Below are 24,758 nucleotides of genomic sequence, written 5' to 3' on the forward strand. Positions count from 1 at the left end.
GGAAGGGTCTCGCCTCCCAGGGGACTTGGCAGGTGCCCCCCACCTTTCCTCTCCTCTGCTGGAATTCTCCCAGGGGTTTACACACCCAGCTCTGTGGCCAGGGCTTCTGGAGAAAGGTAGGCACTCGCTTGCTCCCCTGGGGCGGGGGCGTCCCCGGGCACAGCCCCCAGACTGGCACCCGGCCATCTGTCCATCTGATACTGTCCTGGGGGTGCAGCTCCCACACTCCACCGCCCCAAGGAGGGAGGTGCTGTGTCTGTGCTCACGGCCTTACCGCCAGACCCAGAAGGACCTGTGGGATGAACGGGGTGGGGAGAGATGGGTGGGCCCCACCTCTGCAGTCTCCCACGCCTCTCCCCTCTTGTCAGGTCTGGCAGACGGTTCTGCGGCTGGCAACCTCTCCCAGGTGGCATGGGAAAGGTGAGTGTGGTTCAGGCTCCAGCTGCCTGGGCTGGGAGGAAGCGGTGAGAGCCTCGGAGGGTGGCGCCCAAGGTCTGGGGTTGATTATTACCTGGAGGTCTTTCACAAAGGTCTGTCAGGCACAGCGCTTCTCAGCCAGGGTCTCAGACACCCGAGGGACTGTGGGTCCCCCTCACCAGGGACCAGGCAGGCACTCCTTGCCCGAGGTGGGCGAGGGCAGCAGTGCTGACGGCTGTAGCGCCCCGTCCGCTGGGAACAGTGGGTGTCCCGGAAGTCTGAGGGGGCGCCTCCCACAGCGTGTGCTTCACCCTTGGCTTGAAGGGGCCGTGTTCTCCTGGCTTAGGTTGGGCAGGCCCATTCACAGGGTCAGAGCCAGGTGTCCAGCTAGCCTGGGGTGTCCCACATTGGGACCCTGTGGGGCAGACCTGTCACTGCTTTAGTTTTTAGTAAAAACCTTCTAAACCAGTCAGGCTTTCCCGGTAGCTCAGACGGTAAAGAATCTGCCTACAACGCAGGAGACGTGGGTTCAATCCCTGAGGCGGGAAGATCCCCTGGAGAAGGGCAGCCCCCTCCAGTCTTCTTGCCTGGAGCATCCCATGGACAGAGGAGCTTGGCGGGCTACAGTCCATGGGGTCGAAAAGAGTTGGACATGACTGAGCAACTAACACTTCTAAACCAGTCACTGCTTTAGTTTTTAGTAGAAACCTTCTGAGGAAAGTGTGCCTGGAACCCCCGAATACAACACAGAAGCAGAGCTTCTGCATACAGACCTGTGAGCTTGGTCAGAAGGGGATGCACCCATTTTTGTTGTTGTTGTTAATGAAAATAAGCTTTATGATACCAAGTAATAAATACAAAGATGCAGACAGTTCTATTTTCTTCCAGATGTTTGGGGTCAACTTATAGCAAAGGCAGAACCGAAATCTACTTTCAGTCTTGGGAAAAAGTTCAGGGGTCCTTATTAGGTTTGGTTTGGGAAGTTGACTCTTTTCTTCTGCAGTTATAACTTGCGCATTTTAGAATTGACTTCAAAGCGCCAGTAATTATGCAAATGCTTAAGCAGAAAAGAAGTTACATTAAGCAGAATTTACACTGTAAATTTACACTGTATGGTAAACGAGGGGACCAGCTACTAGCTTAAGAGTGCTGTCAGGTCCTCCCTACAAAAGAAAAAAAAACCCTGCGGGTTGTATCAGGTCCCAGAGGGAGCTGGTAAATCTAGATGTCCTGGCTCTTCCCCTCTCCACCACTGTGGGGTGATGTGGGGGCTGGTGCCTAGGTGCAGTGAGGGGGCTGGGGCCCGTCCCTCCAGGCGGCAGGAGAGCGGGAGGCAGAAGAACAGGAGGGAGGTGGTCCCCAGCCCCGCCAGTGGGCCGAGCGCCCAAGCCTCGGTGTCCCGTCTGCCGACACAGGGGCCACGTACATGGAATCAGCTGTCTCCCCTCCGTCACTAAGCCTGATGCCCATTTCCGCCACCCCCCGCAGGGACTGTGAGAGCGTGCGCTTCATCGGGCGCCCATGGCGCATTGTGGACGGCCGCCTGAACACGCCGGTGGTCAAGGGCATGATGGAGGCGGTGCTGTACCACATCATGACCAGGCCCGGCGTGCCCGAGAGCTGCCTGCTGCAGCACTACAAGGGCGTCCTGCAGCCACTGGCGGTGCTCGAGCTGCTCCAGGTGAGCCTCTGGGCGGGGAGGGGCCTCGCTGGGTCCCCGTCCCCCAGCGCACCTTTCCCCTTCTGGGGTCTCAGAGGGCCGGGGGCAGTGGGCGCGTTGGCTGAGCTCTGTGGTTGGCCGCTGCATACTGGCTCAGCCCACGAGGGTGCACTGGCCTCCTTGCAGAGAGCCAGCTCCTCAGAAGAGTCTTGGGCCCCTGGTGTCCACCCCGCACACCCCCCAAAGCTTACTCCCGCCCCCCTGCCCAGAGAGGTCGGCCCCACTGCCCTCCGAGGCCACTGCGCCAGCCGAGCCCCACGCTGATTTCCTTCCTCCTGCATCTGCTCTTTAGAGCTGCCAGTGCCCAGCCCTGGTTCTCAGCACTCAGCCTCCCACAGCCCTCACTCCTGCCCTGGGTTCCCACCCCAGGCCGTCCCTCCCAGGTCCTCCTTCAGCCCCGAGCTGCTGCCTAGGTTTACCCAGAAACATCCCCGGGGTCTTAACTCTGACCCTTTCTCAAGACCAGGGCTCAAGGGCTTGCGTGCCCACAGGGACTGGCAGGTAGGTGAGTGACCAGCCCCCACGGGTGGCAGAGAGAGCTGGTGAGGTGCCCACGGTCTCCTAAGGGCAGCTCGGCTTGACGGCCGCCCTGCGCTCTGGCTGTGTGTGCACAGGAGTTCCAACTCCTCGACAGAAGCAGGAGCAGGAAGTTCAGTGTGTAGTTCCCTGCATTTCACAGCAGGTCTGGGCCAAACAACCCCGTCTGGAAGCCAGTCTGCAGACCCTGCTCAACACGAGGCTGCTGTATAAATGCTGGCCACGCCCTTCTCTCTCACCCTGGGCTCTTGCTTAAACCCGCCTGGTCAACCCCTGCTCGTCTCTCAAGGCCACCCTCGTGTGTCTGTTCTGGGAGGCCACTCTGGGTACAGAGGACGTGGTCCTTAAATGCCCGTGGAAACCGGTCTGTCTGTGCCATTGCAGGGCCTGGAGACCCTGGGCTGCATTAAAAAGTGCGTGCTGAGAAAGCCCGCGCCCGTCTCGCTCTTCTCTAAGCCGCCAGTTGGAGAGGCTCCCCTGAGCCTGGACGAGAGCCCCGTGGTGTTCTACGAGCCCACGCTGGACTGCACCATCCGCCTAGGCCGCGTCTTCCCCAACGAGGTCAACTGGAACAAGTGGGTCCACCTCTGAGGCCCGTGTGGTCCTGGCGAGCCTCCCGAGTGTTCTCTCCTGGGGGGCCTCTGCCCACTTATGAGGTGCGGCTTGGCAAGGTCGGGACCCAGGGGTTCCTGCATCCCGCCCACGGGAACGCTGTATGCCCGGCCTGCGGCCCTGGCTGTGGTTTCTGGCCTGGAACTCTGGATGGAGGACCACCTGGCCGCCTGCACCCAGCCCGTCCGCGGCTGGCCTTGAGGACTGTGCTTTGTCCCCCCTGGAGCTGGGTGGGGGAGCTTAGAGATGCCGCTCCCCGCCTGCTCTCCTCCTGTTTCCAATCTTTCTGGATCCTGGTTGTGGTAAGTGAGAGGCCCCAGTGGGCTGGTCCTCCAAGGGCTTCCAAGACGATCCTGCCCTTTGGGAGCAAAGCCGCCTGCCCAGGCCCCGAGCCTTCTCTGTGGACATCTGCCCACCAGCCAGTGAGGGGTCAGGAGCTGTGGGCCTCGGGGGTCTGCCCCATCCACGCAGACTCACGTTCCAGCTTCCAGCCACCCTGTCTTGGAGGACTCTGCGCTCCCCAGAAACCCCCCGTGCCTGAGGGACAGGGCCTCGTGGCGACATGTCACAGAGCGCAGGCTGGGTGACCCCCTGCCAAGGCCGCCACTGAGACTTGTTCCTCTGGAGGCAGGACCCCTGACCTCTGTGCCAGGGCTGAGCCTGCAAGCCACCCGCAGGCCTCCTGCCACCTGGAAACGGGGAGTCCTTGTAGGTTTGGGGTTTGTCTTTTTTTTTTTTTTTCAGCCTCTTTCCTTACTGAAAAAAAAACCCTGGCATGTATTTATATGTTTTTTTAATTAAAGTGAAGTAAATGCATATTGTTTTGTATTTCCTAAAGAATCTTTGATCCCCCAGTGGCTCCTTGTTTTCCGCCGCAGAACAGTTGGGAATAGACGCTGTCGGTAAAACCCGAGGAAGAGGCTGGTGCTGGCGGTGAGCTCAGCTCGGCCCGTTCTGGGCGCTGCCTCACCGCACGCTGCTGCCTCGAAACCCTTCCTCCCGCTCAGCCGGGCCCTGGCCTGTCCCTTAACAGGCGTCCGGCCATGCCCAGGCCAGGCCTGTGGCCGAGCCCACGACCTGCGATGCTGGCAGGCTGCTGGGGTCAAAGCCTGGGGCGTGGATTCAGCCCCCAGCTGGTCTCTTTCACTCACAGTGTTTCTTTGTTGTTTTTTAGTTAGTTACCAACATTTCTTTAAAATTGGAGGTTTCACATTTTTAAAAAAATCTAAATCTTTATCTTCTCTGGAAAGAGATACTGCATGTGACAGTCACAAGTATGGGACATGCCCCCCCAATCATGGCTGGCCCACCCCCAGGCCAGGTCTCAGGCCCATCAAAGCTCCTCTCACTTAACCTGCAGCTCATGGCCTGGCCCACCTGGCAGCCTTGGGTTTCCATCTTCTCTCTGCTGGGGACCTGGTCCCCAGGCCAGACTCCAGGATGACAGGGGGCAGAGGACAGGAAACATGGGGTCCAGCGTCTTGAGAGTGAACCCCCCCACAACCCAGCACTGCCAAGACCTAGCCAAGTCTTGGCATCATTTTCTTTTTTCCTTCTTTGTTTTTACTCCAGAGTGAAAAAATAGCATTTGAGGTGATTTGGGGTAATCAAGTAGAATAATGGATATGATTTGCTCTATAAACAGAAAATACAGATGCTGATTATGTGGGAATGCATTTCGTGGCAGGAGGAAGGTAGGGTTGGGATCCAGTCTTGATGTTTCCGTCCCAGAGCCTTGGTTTTCTCATCTGAGAAATGGGGATAGACTCTCCCCCTCACAGGAGGGCCAGATGAGCTGAAGAACACCAAGGACAAGCACGTGGTAGGACTCGGTCAAGTCTGTTTCCTTCCCTATGTCCCCAGATTGAGGGACAGTTTGGACATGTGTCTAGGAGATGGACACCAGGGCAAGGGTTCAGCTCTCCAGTGGAGAGAGGGGGTTCCTGTGACCCACATTTCCACATCTAGGCATCCTGTACCAGGACGACCTCCTCCTTCGCTCCCTCCCCCTACCCATCCATCAATCTGTCCATGTGTCCATCTACCCCCTCAGCTAGCCCCCATCCAAGGTAGCTCTCTGCCCTTCCAAACTCTGCACCCAAGCTTTGCAAAGTAAGTGTAGACCAGAAGCTATGAGATCAGGTGGCTTCAGGGCCTGGCAGATAATATAAAGTGGCCTGGTTAATACTAGGCAGGGTAGGAACTATGGAAAATTAAAATCTGCATGCCCAGGGTGGGAAGGAATTCATGTTTAGAAGAAAAAAGATTTTAAACACGGCTGCCAAGTCGCTTCAGTCGTGTCCAACTCTGTGCGACCCCATAGACGGAAGCCCACCAGGCTCCGCCCTCCCTGGGATTCTCCAGGCAAGAACACTGGAGTGGGTTGCCATTTCCTTCTCCAATGCATGAAAGTGAAAAATGAAAGTGAAGTCACTCAGTCGTGTCCCGACTCCTAGCGACCCCATGGACTGCAGCCTACCAGGCTCCTCCGTCCATGGGATTTTCCAGGCAAGGGAGTGGGGTGCCATTGCCTTCTCCAAACTACCTAGTAAAACACTGCCTGCAATGTGGGAGACCTGCGTTCAATCCCTGGGTTGGGAAGATCCTCTGGAGAAGGGCGTAGCTACCCACTCCAGTATTCTGGGCTGGAGAATTCCGTGGACTACAGTTCATGGGGTCGCAACTAAGTCAGACACAACTGAGCGACTTTCGCTTACCTAGTAAAACACAGGATGAGAGTGGGGGAGCACCAAGCCCAGAGGGGTCATATCCTGTTCACCCCGAGTGACAGCATGCCCCGGACGCCCGAAGGTCTGTCCTCTGGGTTCCTTGTCCCTCCACACTCATCATTCTTACTCCGTTTTACTTACATAAGGTGTTAGTCGTTCATGTCCAACTCTTTGCAGCCCCATGGACTGTAGCCCGCTAGGCTCCTCTGTCCATGGAATTCTCCAGGCAAGCATACTGGAGTGGCGTGCCATTCCCTTCATCAGGGAATCTTCTCCACACAGGGATCCAACCCGGGTCTCCTACATCACAGGTGGGTTCTTTACCAACTGAGCCACCAGGGTAGCCCACACTCTTCATTCTTACTCTTTTTTGCTTACATAAGCCATAGTTAATCCATTCTCTTTAAACACCTGAACCTGCAGGCTTCTTTCTTCTCCAGGCCTTTTTCTCTGCATTTACGTACCTTTTATGCTCCCCACCCCCGAGAAAACACAGACCTGTGATGGCGTTTTGCATGCTGACCCAGCTCCAGTAGTGGTTTACCCTGGAGTGCCCCTGCACATCGGTGTCTGCGCATAGAGAGCCATGTGTTAGGAGGTGAGTCTCGAGGCGGGAGTCCTGGCACTGAGGTCCTGATGTTATTCCCTCTTTAGTGAAATTGCTTCTTGGTTTTCCCCACTGAGCATCTTCTCTGCCTTCCCAGGCCTGCCTCCCTTCCTTCTGAAGCCCAGTCAGATCTCGCTCAGTGTCTGGCAGCTGCCAGCCTCCCACATCCCCTTCCTCCCCTTCCAGCCTCGCTTTGCCCAAGGCCACCCAGAACCCCGGGCTGGGTGATCTGTGTCCTCTGGCTTCACCTGACTACCCACCCTTCCCCTGGGCCCTTGACCCACTTATGCCAGGGAATTTTCCACACGTGCGTGTGCATATGTGTGTTGTGTGTGTGAAGTGTATGTGTATTTTTTATATGCGTGTGGGTGTGTGTGATCTCCCTGCTTAGTGTGGTCTCGCCACCCACGCCACCTGGTGCCCAATGCAGGCCCACCCACCCAAGGAGTAGAATTCAGCCCTTGTTGAATTTAAAAAAGAACCTACTAAAAAAGTAAAATGTAAATAAGAATGTTTAAAACAAATTTTATATTAAAAAATTGAAAAGAACCTACTGTAAATAAATAATTTAAAAAAACCTACTACGGTTACCAAAGGGGAGAGGGAGAAGGGGAAGGACAAATTGGAAGGTTAGGAATAACAGATACAAGCTACTATACGTAAAACAGAGAGGGAATAAAGAATTACCTTGTAGCACAGGGAATTATACCCATATCTTGTAATAACCTATATGGAATATAATCTGCAAAAAAAAAAACCACAGAAAAATCAAATCATCATGCTGTACATCTGAAACTAACACAATATTGTAACCAAAAGAACCTACCGGCTCACCTTGTGACCATTCCCACCGCACCGAGTTGCCGTGACAATTGTGTAGCCCCCTGACAGTGCCCGGCAAATGCAAGCGGAGCCCCTGAACCTCGGTGTAGGGAGGACACCCCACTTCAGCTTGCTCCTCAGCCAAGTTCCAGTGGTCACCAGCAGGTGGCAGCAGCAACCCAATATCTCCTTTTGCGGCCGGTTGGTCCGGTCTCCAGATGTCTGTATTAATAGCTCGTTTGTTTGGGCTTCCCAGGTAGCCCAGAATCCTCCTGCCAATGTAGGAGACCCAAGAGATACAGGTTCAGTCCCTGGTTCAAGAAGATCCCCTCGAGGAGGAAATGGCAACCCACTCTGGTGATCTTGCCTGGAAAATTCCATGGACAGAGGAGCCCAGGCTACAATACCAGACACGACTGAACACCCGTGCACGCACATACAGCTCATTGTCCAGCCACGTTGAGATCAACAAAAGTATACGGGAGTGGGGGTCAGGGTGGGGGTGACTTGTCCACAAAAATGATAAACTAACAACATTTTCTAAGCACTTCCAATGTGCCAGACACCGCTCTCCATACTTCACACGTATTGATTCCTGGTCCTGGTCCTAGTCAGTATACCCATTCCATGTAGGAGAAAAACTGAGGCACAAGGAAGTGAAATGATATCTGCAGGTTGAAAGCTAGTAATTGGATCTTCTGGTTTCCCAACTCAGGCCGTCCAGCCTCAAAGCCCTCCCCCCTTAAGCCCCTTTCCAGGGATGGGGTTTGCTTTGGGGTGGGTGGCCAGCATGATGCTGAGAGACCCCCAAAATTGCAGAATGTAAAATTTATTTTCTGGGGCCATCAGTTTATAAAAAGAAAACGCGCACGTCTGTTGCCCCCAGAGATGGAGTAAGACCCCTAACCGCCTCAGTGTGAGCAGTGGAGTGTGACGGGCGGGGTGGAGGAGGGAGTTGTCTCTTGTTGCATTCACAAACTTCCAAGGAAGCCTCTGTCTTCACTTTCATGTCCCATTCCGGGGCATTTCCAAGTCCAAGGGCAGATGAGTCCCTCCTGGGCTCAGTTCACCTCCTGATCTCTGCCCGCTGCTTTGTCAGTCACAACTCTGCCTTTGATTGATTGACTCATTCATTCATTCAGTATTTAATTGAGCACATGCTATGTGCCAGGAACTATTCTAGGCTCTGAGACCTAGCAGTGGATGAAAGAGAAAAAAATCCCTGTGCAAGCAGAGCACGTATTAAATATGATAAGCAAGAAAGAGACATATATTAACATAATAAATGTTACAGAAAATGATAAAATGCGGCACTGCAGTTTTGAGTAAGGGACCCTGGGTAGGTCCCTTTGCAAAGGTTATCTTTGAGCAAAGACTTGACTCCACTTGTTTCCCATTTCTGTGTTGATGTTTCTTGATTGCAGATGATCCCCATCACACCCCCCTTCATTGTGGAGAGTTTTTATGTTCTTCTCCTTTGCTCCTTTGCTCATGGTGAGCTCCTGGAGGGGAAGTACGTCTGTTCACTCTGCCGTCATCCATGGAAGGTGTGTTCTGGGCTCTGACGGTGCATCTGAGGGACTGTAGTTCAGGTGGGCTGTGAAGGGCTATTCTGCATGCGATGCTGGCTGCAGGTCAGGTAAACTGAGTCCCCAGATAGGCAGGGGAGGGGAGAAGAAGCTCTCCCTCCAACAAGAAGCCAAAAAAGGAGCCGAGGATGCTGGGATGGGGGAGCATGAACTCCAGGTGACTGAGTCACTGCCCCTCTGGTCTCCACTTCTCAAGTGGTACAACAAAGGGCTGGGTCCGGTTTGCACCCTCTCCTTCCTTCCCAAAGTAGATCATCCCAGATACCCAGACAGCATCCAAGGCTGAGACCTTGCAGTAACCGATGGGGAAGGGTCGGGAAGCTGGAGTGCTCAGGTTCTTCAAATCCTAGCACAGGGCGATGTCAGTTTCAGGATATTTCTCTGGGAAGGAGACTGGAGAAGGGCTGGGACCACAGCTCATCCCTCACCTGAACCAGAGGCCAGCTGAAGGTGATGGCAGGGAAGCACATGCATATTTAGTGTCCCTGTCCCCATCCTCCCTTTTCATCCCCAGAGCCAAGAGGCTGATTCCTGCCCCCACACTACAAAAGAGGAAACTGAGACTCAGAGACAGCAAGTGACTTGCCCAAGGTCCTTCCTGAGACATGATGGAGCCTGGTCCTCAGGCCCCTTTGAATGCAGTCCTTCCTTGGGATGGAAGGACAATCCTCACTGCAAGGCTAAGATGAGAATACTGTCTACTGCAAGGGACAGAAACCTTTCCCAAACCTGCTTAAACACAAAAAAGGAAACTTACAACTCATTGATATGCGGATTACACCACCCTTATGGCAGAAGGCGAAGAGGAACTGAAAAGCCTCTTGATGAAGGTCAAAGAAGAGAGTGAAAAAGCTGGCTTAAAACTCAACATTCAAAGAACTAAGATCATGGCATCCGGTCCCATCACTTCATGGCAAACAAATGGGGAAACAATGGAAACAGTGACAGACTTTATTTTCTTGGGCTCCAAAATCACTGCGGATGGTGACTGCAGCCATGAAATTAAAAGACATTTGCTCCTTGGAAGAAAAGCTATGACCAACCTAAACAGTGTATTAAAAAGCAGAGTCATTACTTTGCTGACAAAAGGTCCATATAGTCAAAGCTATGGTTTTTCCAGTAGTCATATATGGATGTGAGAATTGGACCATAAAGAAGACTGAATGCTGAAGAATTTATGCTTTTGAACTGTGGTGTTGGAGAAGACTCTTGAGAGTCCCTGGGACTGCAAGGAGATCAAATCAGTCGTTCCTAAAGGAAATCAATTCTGAATATTCATTGGAAGGACTGATGCTGAAGCTGAAGTTCCAATACTTTGGCCACCTGCTGCGAAGAGGCAACTCATTGGAAAAGACCCTGATGCTAGGAAAGATTGAAGGCAGGATGAGAAAGGAACGACAGAGGATGAGATGGTTGGATGACGTCACTGACTCAATGGACATGAGTTTGAGCAAGGTCCAGGAGATGGTAAAGGACAGGGAAGCCTGCCATGCTGCAGTCCATGGGGTCGCTGCAATTATGGACACAACAACAACTCATTAATTCAGTCAGGATAGGCTGGGTTACACTGTGGTAACAATCAGCCCGCAAATTGTAGCAGATTACCACAAAGGATTTATTTCTTGCTCACAATCCATGTCCATCACAGGTGAAGCAGACATTCTGCTCCACATCTCCCCACTCAAGGCCTGGATCTGATGGAGCAACCACTATCTCAAACACCATTGGTCACTGAGCCAGAGAGGAACACTCTGAAGGGCATCACGGCTGTCAGGTCAATGCTCTGGTCCAGAAGTGAGCCTTACCACTTCTGCTCACAACCCATTGGCCAGTCCTGGTCATGTGGCACCATCTGACCACAAGGGGGACAGGAGACCAAGAGCTGGAAGTACTCGGTGAACAGTATGACATCTATACTCACGTAACACAAAAGCCCAAGCGGAGTGTAGTTTCAGGCATGGCTGGATCCAAGAGCTTAACAGGTATTATCAGGAATATGGGTCCACTTCCCAGCTTTGCCTTCCAGTGTGTTGGCCTCATCTCAGATGAGCTGTTGCCTCCTGGTTCTCCCCTCTAACCCACCTCCATCCCCAGCAGCTCCAGGCTTAGTCCACCCCTACAGCGACTAGGAAAAGCATACGGACCAGCTTGGGTCACATGTCTGACCCTGAACCCTCACTGAGGCCAGGAGAATGGCATGCTCTGGGTGGGGCCCGGGTCACGCAGCCATTCCCAGAGCTGAGGTCAGCCCCCCAAAGATGCTGACACAAGCTCAGGTACCCATGGGTGTTTCTTCCCTCCTGACTCAGGTGCCTTCCAGCAGAGCAAGGTGAGGAGAGTCTAGACTTGGGGTCAGGAGCCCAGAGTTCAGGCTCTGACTCTGACCTTTCATTCAGGGTGTGATCGCAGACAAGTCATCGGTCCTTTCTGCACCTTCACTTCATTTGTTGAATGGATAGCCCGCCCCTGGGAGCCTGCAGATGGAAAAGGGCTGGGCCAGGAGCAGCAGGTGGCATCCTCCTGCCTCTAAAGACAGGTTTGTTAGTAACTGTGTGGCCTGGACTCTGGGTGACAGGGGACCTCTGCCCTCCCGACCCCATGTTTAAGGCTCGGTCACACCTCCATGCCTTAGCTCAAGCTCTTCCCTCTGCCTGAGTAGCTGGTGTCCCTTACAGCTCCTATTCATTTTTCAGAGCCCAACAAATACCACCTCCTTCCTGAAGACCCCCCAGGGCCCTCCTACTGCCTGCTCTGATCTCCCATCCAAGTGCTGGTTGCCTCATACCAGCTAGGAGTGTCAGTTATAAACATCTCTTCCCATCCCGTGCTTAAAGCCATCGAGTTGGGAGCTTGAAATTGACCGTGGTGAAATGTTTATACCGTGGAAATAAGCCAACGCTGCAAATCAGACTTTACTGAGGGCTTCCCGTGTGCCTGATCGGGGTGAAGCAGCGAACACAAGAGGCGAAGTTGCCACCTTCCTGGAGCTTGTATTTGGTATTTCATCCTTGTCTCTAGCAACTGTTTATCTCCATCCATCCATCCAACTGTTCTTCCTTCCAGCCTTGACCATCCTTCTATGCCTCCGTCCACCCAGTAATGCACCCACTCGTCCATCGGTCATCCATCCACTCCCTCCTCCTGGTACTCCAGCCCCCCAGGTGGGCCAGCTCCTGTCTCCCTTCTGCACCGACTTTAATGAGCTGGGTCCCCTTCAAAGACCCAAAGTGTCGGTGGGGAGCCCTGTCTGGCCCAGTCCAGAGACCCGTGCCCCTCCCCCACCCTGGCCTGCCATCAGCCGGGGTCGCAAGTGTCCCCTCCCGCCCCACACCTGGGCCCAGGGCTCTAGGTGCTGGAGAGCTGAGCTGCTTCCCCGGAGAGCCTGGGGCTTGTGGGGTGCCTGGAGCCCATGGTCTCCCTGAAGGTGTGAAAACCACAGCACACCTTGGCTCAAGCGTCTCCGGGGTGACAGTGGCGGGTGGGGAGGGCTGCTCACACCTGCAGGAGCTGTGGTTTCACACTTGTGCTCCCATCTGCACCTCGCACATCCTGATCCCAGTCCCACTATTAAGACCATCAATGTTCTAGAACTTTCAGAACCAAGGAATCCCGTGTTCTCTCAGCAACTTCTCCCAACCACCCCGCCCCCCCCTTTTTACAGAGAAGTCAGAGGAGCCATCGGCAGGTCAGCCTCGTCCAAACGCAGAGACAGGCCAGAGCTTCAGGCGCTGCCCTGCAGCCTGAATTTTGGGGAGGACCAGAAGGGCCAGGTTGGGGTGGAGAGTCCCTTAGGGCTCTGAGAGCCAGTGACTGAAACAGACTCCACTGTTTTAACCCTGCTCGATGGCCTCGAGAAGGCTGCCTCTAAAGGTGAGCACCCTTAGGAGAAAAATGATCTCTTTTCTTTTCTTTTTGTTTTGATTTTTATCGGGCTCTAGAGAAGGGGATGGGGAATACCTCTGCATGTTATGCCCTACTACGGGGATGTCCGTTGTGATTTTCCTGGAATCTTTTTTTCTTTTTTAAAGTAAGAAGTGTTTGCAATGTGCAGCACCAATTTCTAGCTCCTGTGAAAAGCTGATGTTCAGTAAGGTGCCTTCAAAATGTCGCAAAGAAGTATTTTCTTAGCATCTTAATTTCACATTTCAGCAGGCTCTCTGACAAACCGTCAAGAACTTGACTTCCTCTAATTCCCCAGGATGAACAAATAAGATGCCAGGGACCAGAACCACTGTGTTCTTACAGCCTAGTCCAGTGTCCTTCCCCCACCGTGAGTGCCAAGAGGAGGGTCCTCTTCCAGCATCCCAGCACCTGTGTGTACTCAATCAATATCTCTTGGGCACATAATGGGAACAACAAATGGGCAGCAGGAGCCCGAAAACAAAATCTTGGTTGCTGAGGGGCTGATTCTAAGTAATAAAGCTGGTTTTCAGCCCAGAATCCCCCAGGTGCCCCTCTGCAGGGCGGGACAGCTCGCAGGTACCTGGGTCCTGTCTGGTTTCTCAGCCCCACCCACCTCTAGCACAGACCGTGGTCCTGGCCGCAGAAGGAAGGAAACTGATGTTTATTGAGGGTCTAGGCTGCACACCCTATGTGGGCGACCTCTCTGATTTCTCCACGGGGTAGGTTAGGCCACCCACATGGTCCAGACAGGAAACTCCGGTCCAGACAGGAAACTCCAGCCCAGAGAGGAGAAGTGACTCGTGGAAGATGGCACAGCCAGGAGGTGTCAGAGTCAGGATACAGAGCCACATTCATCGCCCACGCCCCCAATCTTCCCACCCCTCCAATCTTCCCACCCCCCCAGTCTTCCCACCCCCAGGGTCACGGTGGGCTCGCTTGGTCCCCTTTCCTGCCCCCTGAGAGGTGATGAGGAAGAGTGTGGACCTTGCGTGGCTCCCAGAGGCAGGACCTGGGGGGTTGGGGGGGTGCTGGGCTTGTGGTCTGTCCCAGGCAGGGCCCGGGTTCCAGCGCACGACTGGCCTCTTGGCACATGTCCCGGGGGCCACCCCCACGTGCCTGGGAGGGAGGGAGGCTGTCCTCATGTTGCACACAGCACATGCCACTCACATTCATGCACATGAGGAACTCACATCGGCACAGACACACACGTGGCATCACCATGGGCGTACTCCATGTCCACCCAGGCACGCAGGTCACACACACACACACACACACACAGCCACACCAGTGGGCCCCTGAACCCCAGATGAACACCAGGCTCAGGGGGCCCGTTGGGGAGACCAGGGCTGCAGGCCTCTTCACTCCACAGCCCCCGGGGACCCCGTCTGCGGCTCATGGCTCAGGAGCATCGCCAGCTGGCTCGCTAGCTGGCCTGGGACCCCGGGGGTGTCGGCGGAGGGGCCATGACCACCCACTGTCGGAGGTAGCTCCTGGGGGGCTCCTCGTCCCTGGGGCTGCTGAAGTCACTCTCCACTGGGCTGCCGCAGTCAGAGTCCGCGAAGCCGCTGTCAAACGTGTTCATGTCCAGGCCGACCGGGGGCGAGCCCGCCTCGCTGTCGGACGGCCCGGGTGTCCAATCCGCCTCATCCTCACGGGACAGCCTTAGCCGGTCAAGGAGGCTGCCCGGCCTTACGGGGCCACCAGCCGAGACACAGCCACAAGACAGGATCGTGGCCCCCGTGCTCAGGAGCGGGTCCCCGGTGCCCGGGCCAGGCTCCAGGCCGATGTCCAGGTTCAGGGCTGGGTAGCCATCGTCCCCACAGGTGCAGGGCCAGGCACACAGCCCCTCCGCGTCCACCACGGTCACCGTGTCGATGGACACAGACACCGACACCAGGCCGTACAGCCGGTCCTTCTCCTGGCTGTAAACCGAGCTGCCCAAGCTGCCGGCGGTGGAGGGCACCGGGCCCCAGGAGCCCGGCTCAGGCACCCCGTCGGCTTCCACCAGGTCTGCGGGCTCCGGCAGCTCTGTGGGCACCAGCCCCTTGGCTGCACCCTGCGGTGGGCACAGGCTGCACATCTCCAGGGCCAAGGGCACCCCTGGGCTCCAGGGTCTCAGCTCCAGGCTGGAGGCAGTGAAGGGTGTGCCCACCCATTTCTGCAAGAGAGGCAAGGAGGGAGAGTCATGGATGGAAGCAGGGATAAGGGTGCTCAGTCGCTGGATCGTGTGAGACTCTGCGACCCCACAGACTGTAGCCCACCAGGCTCCTCTGTCCATGGGATTCTCCAGGCAAGAATACTGGAATGCGTTGCTATTTCCTCTTCCAGGGGATCTTCCCAACCCGGGGATTGAACCTGCAACTCTTGCATCCCCTGCATTGGCAGATAGATTCTTTACCACTAAGGCCATCTGGGAAGCCCAGGGACAGGAGTAAGGGGGTGGGCTGTTTACATATAAACAGACACAGAGACAAGACATACAGGAAGAGAGATGAGAAAGGAAGACTTCAGAATATAGAGAGATAGGGGTGGTGGAGATTAGCACCCTGCTGCGTCCCTGTCCAGAGATGGTCCCCCCCACTGTCCCTGAGTCCCTGGGCCTCAGTTTCCCCACCTGTAGCAAGGAGCCATGGCTCTTGGCAGCCTACAGGCACAGATGATCCACTGCTCAGTGGCCTGGGGTCTGTGTGGGTGTGGGGTCAAGACTCCCGAGTAATGGGGACCAAAGGTCAGGAGGGCCTGAGGACTGAGTGACAGCACCCCCACCAGGCCTCCTGTTTTATTTTCCTTGGGGAGATTTCTCGAAACCTTGCTTCTCCTGATTATGTCCTTACTAGGGTGGACATGTGGCCAGGCAGAAGCCCCTCGCTTCTCAGGTCACGGCTGTGTCCCCCAGAGGCTCACACAGTGCCTAGCAGACAGTAGGCGCCCAAAAAATGTATATTAATAAATGAATGAGCGGAATGAATAAGGACCAGTCACTCAGAAAGGATAAGGTGGTGGCGGGGGTTCAGTTTCTCAGTTGTGTCCGACTCTTTGCAACCCCATGGACTGTAGCCCACCAGGCTCCTCTGTCTATGGGATTTCCCAGGCAAGAATCCTGGAGTGGGTTGCCATTTCCTTCTCCGGCGGATCTCCCTGACCCAGGGATCAAAACTGCATCTCCTGATAAGGGCTGCGGGGCAAAGATGGACTGAGGCAGCCAACCTTAAGCTTTAAGGGTCTCCCTGCCCTTGCCTGCCAGGGGTTCCCCTCATGACACAGGGTCTCCATCCAGTCGGCAGAGAACATCCCTGAGAACTGAAATCTCCCAGTTTTGAGCTCTTTGGTCAGAAAGCTCATCTCAGAAGCCTGCTGAGGCCCGTCACCCCTGATCCAAAGTCACTTCTCAGCTGTGTGGCCTTAAGCCAGTTACTTGCCCTCTCTGTGCTTCAGCTTCCTCATCTGCAAAACGGGCCCACTAACAGTCCCCACTCCACAGAGTGGTTGTGGGGATTAAATGATAAATTGAATAACATCTGTGGAGCTCCTAGCGGAGCACCCGGTGCACCAGCGAGGGCTATATGAGTCTTGGTAAAACAAACATAGCAGAGACGTAATAGTTGAGCTTCAGGGAAATGCAGAGGAAAGAGGAAAGGTTGGTTGGACGTGGGCTGGAACCTAGGCCCCACCCCCGCCTGTCTCTGAGCCTCAGTCTCTGGTCTCCTCGTATCTCCCCTGGGACAATGGAATACCCAGCCACCCACTCACAGGGGCTACTACGGGGGTGAAAGGGCAGAGGCGAGACGGGCGCTCCGTGATGGCCAGGCAGCCGGCAGGTTACACCTCCTGACTTTCAGGCTTGGCTGGAGCAGGTTGTCTGCCCCGCCCGCCACCACCACATCCTCTCTGTGGTGGCTGCCGCCTCCGGGTGGGTAGGTGGCGGTAAATGGGCACAGAGAACCCATGGGTGCTGGCAGCGGGGGTGGGGGCCCCATGTATTTTGCAGGTGGGGCCATTTCCTTCCCAGAAGCTGCTCCCTCCCCACCTCCAGAGCCAGGGTTTCTACGAAAGGACTGGGAGGCCAGTCTGGGGCTCAAGGGACCCCCTGGCTCACCCTCTGCCCCAGTTTGACTCCTTGGCCTGAGTAACGTTGCAGGATCTTGTTTAATTCTCATGCCAACCCTGCTCCACGGGAATTCCTTCCTGCACTTTGTAGATGGAGAGACTGAAGCCACTTTGTGGATGGAGAGAATGAAGTCTGGCTCCGGGCTGGGTGGGGACCTGGGTGCCCCCGACCTGCAGGGTGGGGCTGGGGGGTCCAGGTGTGAGGGGAGACGCTAGCTCCCAGAAGGAGAGAGGCTCCAAGGGGCTCATCACAGGGTGGGGATGCTCACCTTGAAGTCTCCGCTGTGGCCCACATACAGGGGCTGGAAGAAGGGCTTTGGGCTGGACACCTGCAGCCACACCTTTTCCCATGGCCTGGGAAGGTAGAGACCAGGTGAGTCCCCCTGCATCTCCCAGAGGGCAGCCAGGCCTCCTGCTCAGCTGCACCCCAAATGTGTCCTGCGGGAGACTCAGCGTCTCCAAGACACAACTTGGGCCCCTCCCTTCCGCCCCTCTGCCCCAGGCCTCAATTTTCACATCTGTAAAATGGGGCAGCAAGTCTCCTGAAGGTGCACAGTGTTAAAGGGCTGGGCTGCCTACTCTGTGCTGAGCCAGTGCTGCCCCGCTCTGAGCCCTGACTTCCTCTTCCACCCTCAATTACATGGGGCTGTGGGGAGGAGTCAGGAAGTGGAGGCCCTGGGCACTCCAGCTCCTAGAGGTGTCCCCCAAATCCTGGCCCAGGCTGAAACCCTCCCTACCTCCCTGTGCCCTGGCCTCACCTCCAAGGAACCTTCAGGCCCAAGAAAACAAAGATGAGGCAGACCAGGATGAGCAGGATGGGAACCAGGTGAAGATACAGGTCTCCCTTTCTCTCTGGGAAGGAAGCAAACACAGGGTGACATTGACTGACCTTTACAAGAAGCCACACGAGTGTGTGTGGGGGGCACTGGGTCCAGGCTGGAGGGGAAGAGGGTGGGAAGGCTGCTGGTACCTCACAGTGGGATGGACCTGGGTTCAACCCCTACCCTAGGCAAGTGATTTTAATCCCTTGGAGCCTCCCTTCTCTCATCTGCAAAATGGGCATAATAATTCCCACTTCACAGATGTATTAGGGGGATCAAATGCCCTGCCGGGAGATGTGCCTGGCACCCAGTGGGGGGCCTGGCAAGCAGGGGCCCTAGAAATGCTGTGGAGTGGCAACAAGCAGACGCAGGACTCAGTGGGTACCCTCCAGCCAGGCTCGGGGTGGCTGCACTAGGACAAGGTCTAGTACAAGGAGTGGGTGTCCATCCATCCATCCCTGTTTCACATCTACCTTCCGGCTGGGTGTGAAAGACGACTGGGTCACTCCACTCGCTCCAGGTCCCCTGGAAGGAGGAGCCGGGCTGGGGCCCTGCCCGCACCTGCAGCTCGTAGCTTGAGCCACTGTGGAAATCCAAGGGGAGGAGAAGGATGCTTCTGGAATCCTCTGAGATCAGCTTTCTCCCTGGACTCTGTTGGCACAGGGAAAGGATGCACCGAGTCATGAACCCCCAGTCCAGCCCCCGCTCCAGCAGAACCATCCTTCACCAGCCCCCATGAAAGGGGCAGAGTCTCTCCCACAAAGTCTCTGCCCCCTCCGAAAGAATCAAGCCCCAGTCTGAGTTCTGGCCACTCCAGCCTGGGCAGCATAGAGCCGTGGCCTCCCTGAGATATAGTTCTCTGTTCTGTTTCTCTCTGATCCAAGCTCATCCACTCACAGTCTTGGCAGGGGACCCTTACTGGCTGGGCTTGGAAATGTCCCAGGAGCAGCAGTGACCATCCTGGGAATATTTAACTGGCAGCGTTCCAGACCTTGGACACTTCTGTAATTCTTCAACAGTGGGTATTTTCCATAGTGGGCATTTCTGGGCATCTGTAACTACAGGCATCTTAGCAACTGATGCCTCCAGAAGTCTTCCATTGGGGACAGTCTTAACAATGGCATTTATGAAAGTCTTCAACTGGGACCGTTCTAAAGGATGGATAATTCTAGAACTCTTCAGCTGTGACTGTTCTAAACATCAGGCCTTTCTGGAACTCTTCAACACCCTAAACAAAGAACACCTTCAGAAGCCTTCACATTTGAAACAACGGTCTCTCTGAACTTCCTTTGTTATCGATGCTTCTGGAAGTCTCCAACGGTGGCCATTCTAAGTATAGTGGGACGGTTCTAGGCTGCCCCATTTCTGAAACGTCTCCTACTGTGACAGAACTAGACTTGAGATAGAACCAGGGATGGTGCTGATCCCTTCCTCTTTGGCACGCTGATAGAGGAGGACACAGGGACAGGAAGGAAGGGATTTTAAGGGGTCTCCTACGGGGGGGAAAAATGAGACGAGGACAGCATGGAGTGAGAGAGCGCCAGGGAGAGCGTCCATCACTGGTGAGTCCTTGGTTTCCACTCTGGACCTTGAATTACAGGCTCACCTGTGGCTGCCCCTCCTCCCACCTGGATGCTCTGCACAGCCCTTCCCCCCCGTCCCCGACCCCCTCCACCCCAGTCCTCTGAGGGCCTCACCCGAGCCCAGGGTTCTCCAACCTTCCTGTACCGCAGCTCATACTGAAGTTTGTCCTTCAGCGCGTAGACACGGTCACTGGGACTGGAACTGGAACTGGAACTCCAAGAGATGTTATAATATCCGGAGATGTTCACGGTCACGTTGAAAGGGGGAGATGGCTTGACTTACAGGAAAAAGCCAGAAAGAGAAAAATGGGATGAGATTTTGCAGCAACTGAGAAGGATGTGGTGATGGGAATAAATTCCCTTATGCCTGATCCATTCTCGATGAGATGAAGACTAGTGACCCTGAATGACTTGGGGTGAAGCACCCCATCACCGGGCCTTAACTCATCTGAGAAATGGGAGATTTAGATGAGATTGGGTTGCCAACTTAACCCAATTGGGCAGGGGACAGAGATGGATGACACAGATTCAGAGACCAAGCCCTCCCAGTCTCAAGGGGGATGCTACCCTTCAAGGGGGGCAAGAATGCAGACCGGCGGCAGCCAGGGGGTAAAAAACCAACGAGACCCACATGTTCTCCATGTCTGTTCTAAATGACGGCATCGCGCGTTCTTTTAACTCTGGCTTCCTTGAGAAGTCAAGAGACTGTAATTAGCACCATGCTAATTAATTAGCACGAATTATGCTAATGATGGAAGTTACCACTTCTGAGTGCCTGCCGGGCTCCTCTGCAGGAGCAGTTTGATGCTCGAAGGGGCCCTAGGAATGTGATGTGAATGCTGTCATCTCCTGGACATTTTCTGGAAAGTGCAGGAACGGAGATCTGAGTCACTACACCACACCCTCTATGGCTCTGTGATCCTGCTTGCCACCCGCCCCGGTCTCGGGGAATCTTAGCTCCTGGGGACAGAGGTTTTCTTCTCCTGTCAATGCCGCGTCCACAGCTCCTAGGACAGAGCTGGTGCACAGTAGGCCCTCAAAAGATGCTTGTGAAACCAACGCGCATCCCCACCAGGGATTTCAAACAGCAACTCTGAAGCTGCGGACAACTCAGCACCACTAACTGTGATGGGGGAAGGCGTGTGCTCAGGAGGTGGTGGGCGGTGGGGGGAGTTTCATTGTCTCCTGGGACTGGAAATGCTTCTAGGCCCTCTCCTCTTTTCCCCAGGCCAATGGAGGCCTGGTTTTCCACTTTCTGGTGTGTCCTGGGCTGGTTGGTGTGGACCAGAACCAGGAATCAGGAATGGGGTCAAGGATAGGGGTCCAGAGCCCAGGAGGAGAAAAGGGCCTGGGGGTGAGGGAGAACACTGCCCCCTGCCAAATCTGGGCACAGGCCAGGCTTCAGACCCTGGCAGGAAGGGGGAGGCAGGGCCAGAGAGAAAAGTGACTTGGAGCCCCTCTGTGAGGCGGGGGGCAGTAGAGCAGTCCCTTCTCCTCTGCAGGGGCAGGGGGAGGCTTGCTGTCTGCCCAGCTCTCTCAGAGGGGCAGGAGGGCACCCCGGCTCTGTGAACTAGCCACGCTTCGATCTGCGTGGCTGAGAGAGCATGCAGGCACATGTGCCCGTGTAGGAGCGAGCATGCAGGCAGGTGTCCAGGCCGGACAGGCCAAGGGTGGATGGGACACCCATGCACGTGTTCAAGGGTGTATTTATGAATGTGTGTATGTGAGAGAGACTCTGGGTGTGTCTAGGTGTCTGTGAAGCTTCGTTCACACCTTGTGTGGTGTGACACCCACAGTGAAATAATCCAAACCTGGACCCCCAGGGTGTGAATGACAGACACCTTCTCACCCCCGGCCCCACCGCTGGGGATCTAGGGCCAGAAACTCCCAAACTGCAGAGGCTGGGCCTTCCCAAGGAAGACAGGACTCCCTTAGCAGTCTGTGTTTGCATGCCTCTGGGCACGGGACTCTCACCCGCCTCCCTGGAAATCCCACTTTGGACACACCTGGACCCAACCTGGTTCTGGACCCAGAGAGACAACTGCTTCCACCATTTGGGCCCCTTCTGCCATGGACTCCCTGCTACCCCCAGCCTGGAGGGAGATGCTGGGCCTCACAGAGCCAATGAATGGGAGAAAACTCAGGGAGGTTTTTCTCTTGGGACCCAGTGTCCCCCATAATGGGAAGAGAATCCCTAAGAGTCAGGGTTCAAAGGACCCTCACTCTATAAATAGGGGAGCAGTCCAAGGTCACAGACAGGCAGGGCTGAACCAGAACTGAAGGCCAAGGTCCTAGGTCCCAGTCCAGCTTGTTTCCATAACCCTGCTGCCTCTCTTTGGTTAAGACTCAAACCTACTGATCGACCCATCACACTATAGCAAAAAGAACTCTAGGGAGAGGGAACAACATAAGACAGGTCAGCCTTGAGGGTGGGCCTGAGGGACCAGCTCAGCAACCATGCATTCTCCTAAGCTCTGGGGTCTGAGGGATACTCACTGCTCGCAGCCAGCATAAAGCTGCCACACTCCTGGGAGTAGTTGCTGGATGGGTCTGTCATGCTTACATTGAAGAAGTCGTCAGCCATGAAGGGGAACACATTCATGTGGCACGTGTACTCTGCATGGGTGGCATTGTGGGTGGACTGGAGGAGGCTGCAGGAGGTGATCTCGTCCTCCAGTTCTTCAAATGTGTCGTGCCTTCAAAGACAGACAGCCAGTCACGGCTGGAGGCCAGCAGGGCTCAGGGCTCAGGGCCAGGGCCCAAGCCCAGAATCTTGGGGCTGGGAGGGATTTGAGGTGGGGCTGGGGGGTTACTTGGTCCAACTATTCCTTTCCCAGGGAAGATATTCCTTCCCTGAAGCAGCCCTGATGGACTGTGTCCAGGCTTGACTTGTATGCCTCCAGGGGACCAGGAACTCACTACCTCACTTAAGAGCATGCATGCATACATGCTCAGTCACTTCTGTTGTGTCTGACTCTTTGCGACCCTATGGACTGCAGCCCGCCAGGCTCTCCTGTCCATGGGATTCTCCAGGCCAGAATACTGGAATGAGTTGCCATGCCCTCCTCCAAGGGATCTTCCCCACCCAGGGAACAAACCTGTGTCTCCTGCATTGGCATGTAGATTCTTTACCGCTGAGCCACTGGGGAAGCCCCATTGGAGAGCAGTAGCTTTTAACTTTGGAAATTTGGGTCATTCTTTCCTGGACTGAGCCTAAATATATCCCTGTCAGTTCCATCAACTGGATCTGAGGAAGGAAGCTAAGCATTTCAAGTCTCCCTTTTGCCCTCTTTTTGTCCAGCATCCGATGCATACCTAATAAGCGCTTGTGCTCAGGGCCAAGATAAGAGCCAAATGAACTTTACCCCCTGCTTTGGGTGGTTTCCAGGAAGGCTGTTGGTATAAAGCTGGGGGAAAATGCTCTGGCTTTTTAACTGCCAGTGAGCAGAAACAGTGGGTTTTGAAGTATATATAGGAGTTCACAAGATATTTATTCCCCTACCTACCTCTTCAGGCTATGCACATGACCACCCTCCAGGGCTAATATGGAGGCATGGACTCAGTTCTCTGCCAAGTATTTGCTGGAATAGAAACTTTTGCTGGAAAAAAGGGGGTCTCCAAGACTCTTAGACTGTATCCAGGGGGACCTTTAAAAATTCCCTGTCGCCTCCATGCCTAAAATCCTCAGGTGGCTTCTCACCACCCCCACAATAAAAGCTGGCCCCCACCTCCCTCTCCCCTCCTTCCCTGGTGGTTCTCCCTCACCCTGGCTCACTCTGCTCCAGCCACACTGACCTCCTCCCTATTCCTCAAACTCACCAGCCTGTCCCCACCTCAGGACCTTTGCATGTGCGCTACCCTCTGCCTGGAATGCCCTCTCCTCAGCTCCCTGACTGCCTCCTTCTCACCCAGAGAGGCCTGGCCAGACCACCCTGGCTAAAGCCGCTCTCCCCCCACGCTGCTGACTCTCCACTCCAGGGTCAAGGCTCCTGGACTTTAAAGCACCCAGTCTCAGAACATATCATGTTGACTGTTTACATGTTTATTGTCTGTCTTCCCTGCAGTGTGTCAGCTACAGGACAGCTGGGACTTTGTCAGTCTTGGGCTCTACTGAGCCCCCAGTGCCTGCAAATGTCTGGCAAGAGCTTAATAAATATGTTCTGAAGAAGTAAGTGAATGAACGAATGAATTGGTGACGACAGAATGAAAGCCACCTGTTTTCTGTCCTGAGCAGTATATTGACAAAAACCCTCCTTGACCAGGCTTAGCTCAGGCTCCTTGGAACTCTCTCCTCAACTAGGTGCTGACTTTCGGGCATTGGCTAATTTCAGCAAGAATCCTGCTAAGTCAGCTTAGCCAGAATTGTCCATCCGTGATAACTGGTCAATCTCCTCATCCTCTGCCATTGCCTAGGTGATGTCTGATCACACTGGGCTGCCATCAGTTTAGGTCAGTTTATCTGGAACTCCCCTGACCCCTGATGTTTCCTCTCAGTGTTTTTCCATCCACTGCCCTTCTCCTTGGCTATAAATTCCCAGTTTTCCTTGTTGAATTCTATTTGAGCCCAATCTCTCCTCCCCACGCCAAAATCCCCGCTTCCTACACCTATCATGATGGTCTTGAATAAAATCTGCCTTGGGACTTCCTTGGTAGTCCAGTGGTTAAGAATCTTCCTTCCAGGGCAGGGGGTGTGCTTCGATCCCTGCTCTGGGAACTAAGTTGCCATGAGGCAACTGAGCCCGTGTACTGCAACTAGAGAGAAGCCCATGTATCACAACAAAGAACCAGCACAGCTAAATTTTTTTAAAAATTTAAAAATAAATAAGCAAAATAAAAGCATGAACCCTTCATCCTGTTTTAAAAAATAAAGTGAAAAAAATACACATTACCATTCTTTAACGAGTGCAATGAACAATGTTTTTTTTAGCATTATGCACTAATAGGGACCCGCGGATCCTGGAGTCAGACTGCCTGTGTTTGAATATCAGCTCCACCATTCACTGGCTGTGTGACCTTGGACAAATTGCATAACCTCTCTGAATCCCAATGTCCTTATTTGTAAAATGGGAGTAATAATTGTGAGAATCAGAAGTGATCATTCATGTGAAGCATAGCTGGATGTGGGGCATGTATTCAGTGTTCATGACAGTCGTGGGAGTCTGGTCATCCTGAAGTCTCAAAATCACAGTCAGGCTTGTGTGGGCAAGAGAGTATGGTCTCTGTAGCTCTGCTTACTGGATGAGTCTCAGGAGCCTTGTGTGAACATCTGTAAGGTGGGCAGACTGATTCCCAGACCACAGTCAGTGATTCT

At 54.5% G+C, this 24,758-nt stretch overlaps 2 protein-coding genes across 7 annotated transcripts in view; one reads left to right on the forward strand and one right to left on the reverse strand.

Moving 5' to 3' along the window:
- Positions 1–4,102, forward strand: part of GTF3C1 (general transcription factor IIIC subunit 1) — a 76,871-nt gene extending 72,769 nt beyond the window's left edge. For 3 of the 4 annotated variants that reach the window (XR_014072323.1, XM_081553385.1, XM_081553386.1), the window contains exons 35-37: positions 369–420; positions 1,906–2,098; positions 3,059–4,102. Coding sequence is in view for 3 of the 4 variants with exons in the window: in XM_081553385.1 (XP_081409511.1) it covers positions 369–420; positions 1,906–2,098; positions 3,059–3,265 (452 nt within the window). In the remaining variant the exon portion in view is untranslated. The remainder of the gene's footprint in view (positions 1–368; positions 421–1,905; positions 2,099–3,058) is intronic. The other variant, XM_081553387.1, reaches the window with a different exon arrangement.
- Positions 4,103–13,582: 9,480 nt separating this feature from the next.
- Positions 13,583–24,758, reverse strand: part of IL21R (interleukin 21 receptor) — a 35,672-nt gene continuing 24,496 nt past the window's right edge. For all 3 annotated transcript variants that reach the window (XM_081553390.1, XM_081553389.1, XM_081553388.1), the window contains exons 4-9: positions 21,944–22,143; positions 19,562–19,725; positions 18,338–18,515; positions 17,802–17,895; positions 17,313–17,397; positions 13,583–15,094 (exon numbers count right to left, since the gene is read on the reverse strand). In XM_081553390.1, coding sequence (XP_081409516.1) covers positions 14,360–15,094; positions 17,313–17,397; positions 17,802–17,895; positions 18,338–18,515; positions 19,562–19,725; positions 21,944–22,143 — 1,456 coding nt within the window. In that variant the 3' untranslated portion in view covers positions 13,583–14,359. The remainder of the gene's footprint in view (positions 15,095–17,312; positions 17,398–17,801; positions 17,896–18,337; positions 18,516–19,561; positions 19,726–21,943; positions 22,144–24,758) is intronic.

Source organism: Giraffa tippelskirchi, chromosome 13 (genome assembly GCF_054371585.1).
Source record: "Giraffa tippelskirchi isolate mGirTip1 chromosome 13, T2T-mGirTip1v1.2.pri, whole genome shotgun sequence".
NCBI classification, from domain to species: domain Eukaryota; kingdom Metazoa; phylum Chordata; class Mammalia; order Artiodactyla; family Giraffidae; genus Giraffa; species Giraffa tippelskirchi.